Below are 3687 nucleotides of genomic sequence, written 5' to 3'. Positions count from 1 at the left end.
ACTGGAATGCTCCATTTCCTGTGGAGGTTACATGGGTTTGACCTGCACAAATTGCCCATCACTTACTGAGGAAGATGATATCAGTCTCTTGGAGTTTCCTGACGGGCTTGATACTCTTGAAATACCGAACATGATGAACGTGCACGATCTACTGTTGTGAAATTCCATTTGGTGTGTTTGTGTTCCTATTTGGCCTCCAAGCTTTTTCAATATTACATATTCAAACAGCATTTTTGTCGAGCTTTCAAACGAGGTGCAACATGACTATGTTCTAAAAGATATTTTTTTATAAAGTTGACCCTGATGACGTCATGAGCTAAAAATAGTATTTCCCATTAAAGCGTGAATGTACATTTTTAGTATGTTGAAAGTGACCTAATTCTATGTACATCCCAATACTTTTTGTTTCTTTTGCAATTTTTTCCTTTCTTCCAGTATTTTTGTCGTTCCTCTACTACACTAAGTAGCCTGCATGGCGATAGGAGTTTGCGTGGGAATTATATATCTATCCGAAGAAGTAAACAGTTTAATTTATTATGTTACAAAATTATCAACGGTTTGTCATTAAAATAATATTTTGAAAATATTACTCACAGTATTTTAGCAAAGTTGATTTAGAGGAAAACAGAGCAAAAAGTTATCTTTTCCTATTTCATAAGATTGTATGTAAAAGAAATAAAGTTCACATTCTGTTTTAACGAAAACTCAAAATAACCCTCAGCATTCTTGACAGGTTTTCTCAGAGGCCACTTTTTGGGTAGAGGTGTTTAGTGCCCCTTTCGATATAATTAATCTAATTTAGACCACTTAAGAGACGAGGTTTATGCCTGTCTGTTAGGTTCAACCGAGGCTGAGAGGGATACAACATCCTAGTGGAAAGTCCAGGATAGCTGATAAAACTCCCCCCCCCCAAAAAAAAACCCCCCCAACAACAACAAAGCAACAAAACCCCCAAACAAACAACAAAAAACAAAACAACAACAACAACAACAACAACAACAAAAAACAACAACCCCCCCAACAACAACAACCAAAAAACAAACAGCCAACAAACAAACCAACCAACCAAAAAACAAACAAACAACAAAATCGAAAACTCCACATACACGGGAATCGGACTGGAGTCTTCTCATTGTGATAGCGAAGCGCCTAATCCCTGAATCACAGACGCTGGTGCAGCCCCTGTTAGTTGAAAATCTCTTTTTTATACAGAAAGTAGGAGCCCTTCGTCTGACACTGAAACATCTGAAGCAATATACCGATCAACTGGACTCTTATTTTGATTCCAAAACAATTGTGTGAGTTATTTCCTATTTTGCGACATGCTATGCATTTTCCCTTTAAGTTGTTTTTTTGGCAGACAGAAACCTACAGGGTGTGCATTTCGTGTAATATAGCAGTGAACAGCATGGACCTAACCGTTTGCTCCGAAACCTACTTTGAAAATAAAGGGCTCCGTTTTTGTGTTATCGTATGTTGGGAGTATCCTCATAGTTTTTGCTGTTTTGCAGAGTCGGCTGGTGTAGATCAGTTGCTTGCAAACTTGTCCAACACAAAGAAGTTTAATCTTTTAAAAAATCCACCTGACGACCCAAAAAGAATACTGAATGTTTATAAGGCCTACATTATTTCTCGACAAAATTAAATAATAATTTACAAATTGTCAGATACATTGACGGCAACTACACCTCTAAGCGTACAGCGTTATATATGTTTCCGTTTCGGCTTTAAAAATGGGGTTAAATTGTGGGCGTTCCAGTGAAATTTCTCTTCACCCCCCCCTTTTTTTTTTTTTTTTTTTTTTTTTTTTACTATTACGCTCCTGTGTTCTTCGCTGAGGCACTATCTTGCTGGTTCGTTCTAAACCTCATCACATCTCTCAATGCTATTTTAATTGTCTGTGTACAGGCGGCCTCATGGACTCCATAGCCTGTTCATTCGACCATGGTCTCTGCCAGTTCCAACAGGACAAACTGGACGACCTGGACTGGGTGTTCAATACTGGCAAGACGAGCACGTTCAACACAGGGCCAGACTGCGACCCTCACAATTGTAGAACAGGTGAGCTGGAAAAATTAACTTAATTGAGACAAGACCCACTATTATTAGAACATTGATATGGGAAGCGCTATAATACGTAAAAAAGCGGCCGAAATAATAACTATTATGTATGTCGAAACATGAAAACCCGTCCTTTTTGCTGGAGATGTTTCTGAGATATTATGAGCGATTTAAGCCCCCAAGGAGTCCTGTGGGAAAAATCGGGATTTTTGCGCTCATTTTGTTTTGGTATCCTTCTTGTGGTTTAAAAGAATCCGCGAAATCAAAGCATAAACATGTTTATTATAAGTTTTCTTGATCCTACCTTGAATCTAATAAGTGACCATTTTAAGCTGAAAATGCTGTTTTCTCCATTATATGTTTCCTTATCATACCATCATTCAAATGGCCAAAGCCTTTGAACAGTTGGATATACTGGTATGAATCAAAGTGCAAATGACTCAGGTACAAGTTTAGAATCAGAATATTATGCACACATCACACTATGTAAATTACCACCGATGTAGAAGGTTTTCTTGTACCATTACACATATAGTAATGCTTTGGAAATGTATTAGTAGGCGTAACTATTTTTGCTTGGTCCGAGTCTACAGCCCAATTATTCATACATATATACAGTTGGGCATTTATTAAGCCATTCCGTAAGCGTACAATACACTGTCCGGTTTGGCGATCCAAAGTTTTGATAGAACCAATCTTCGGTTGACAGTCAGGACTGTATAGAGAAAACAAATAATATTCACACCGCAACAATGGCTACAAGTGGGTACAGCTCGAGAAGCCTGCAGAGTTGTGTTTCCTGTATTCATCTTTTCTGAACATCGAGTCTGATCTTGCTTACTTGCCGAACGAATAGATATCGACCAATGAAATGTGGGCACATAGAATCACTTAACTTTTGATTTTTGTCTGTGACATATCGTCGTCTCAGAACTATTTTGTCCGAAGTGCCTCTTTGCTTATGTAGTTCTGAGACGACGATATCAAGACCAGTGGTCGGTTGTTGTTAACAGGTACATATAGCCGTGAACCTAGTCACTGAGGCGTCATCGTGGGGCACTGGCTTTTTGCGTCAAAATTCGACTGCTGTGTTGTTATAAATATTGTCTTGCTTTCAAAAACAAATCTCCTGAAATTGATGTAAAATAGTTCTTCTGCATATTCATAGGGGGGGCAAGAAGAAGAAGAAGAAGAGCGTGAAAAACGCCCACAGGGAGTGACGACAAAAGAGAGGCGATGGTGTGTTTTGGTAGGGGGGGGGGGGGACTAAGGGTTTTGAAAGGAGGAAATTTGGGGAGGTTACGTAGGTAAAGTGTGAGGAAAAGGCTCGTTCACGAAGGTTAATCACAGTTAAATGCTGTTCTCATATAAGCTTACATGATGCAAGTTAAGCTTTGAGAAAATGCTTGAGGCTGCCTGAAACGAAGCCAAAAAATACAACAATCAAAGACAACGCACGGTTCGGTTCCTTGGGTCAGATGCGTTGGTACATCTCTTACAAGGATATGAGGGGAAATTTTAAAGAACTCCTTCCCTGCTCCCACCGTCTTTTTCTGTGTTCCCACGGTTCAGACTCCTCCTCCTCCTCCTCCTTCTCCTCCCCTCCTCCTCCTCCTCCTCCTCCTC

The 3687-nt window shown here is 39.5% G+C and overlaps 1 protein-coding gene across 1 annotated transcript in view; it reads left to right on the top strand.

The window, feature by feature from the left end:
• LOC101858261 (MAM and LDL-receptor class A domain-containing protein 1) overlaps positions 1–3687 on the top strand; it is a gene marked incomplete in the record, with an annotated part of 74929 nt that overhangs the window by 60251 nt on the left and 10991 nt on the right. Inside the window, 1 exon segment of the mRNA XM_035969257.1 lies at positions 1909–2061. Coding sequence (XP_035825150.1) covers positions 1909–2061 — 153 coding nt within the window.

The sequence above is a fragment of the Aplysia californica genome, unplaced genomic scaffold (assembly GCF_000002075.1).
Source record: "Aplysia californica isolate F4 #8 unplaced genomic scaffold, AplCal3.0 scaffold00131, whole genome shotgun sequence".
Lineage (NCBI taxonomy): Eukaryota > Metazoa > Mollusca > Gastropoda > Aplysiida > Aplysiidae > Aplysia > Aplysia californica.
This window is presented reverse-complemented; position numbering and strand designations above follow the sequence as displayed.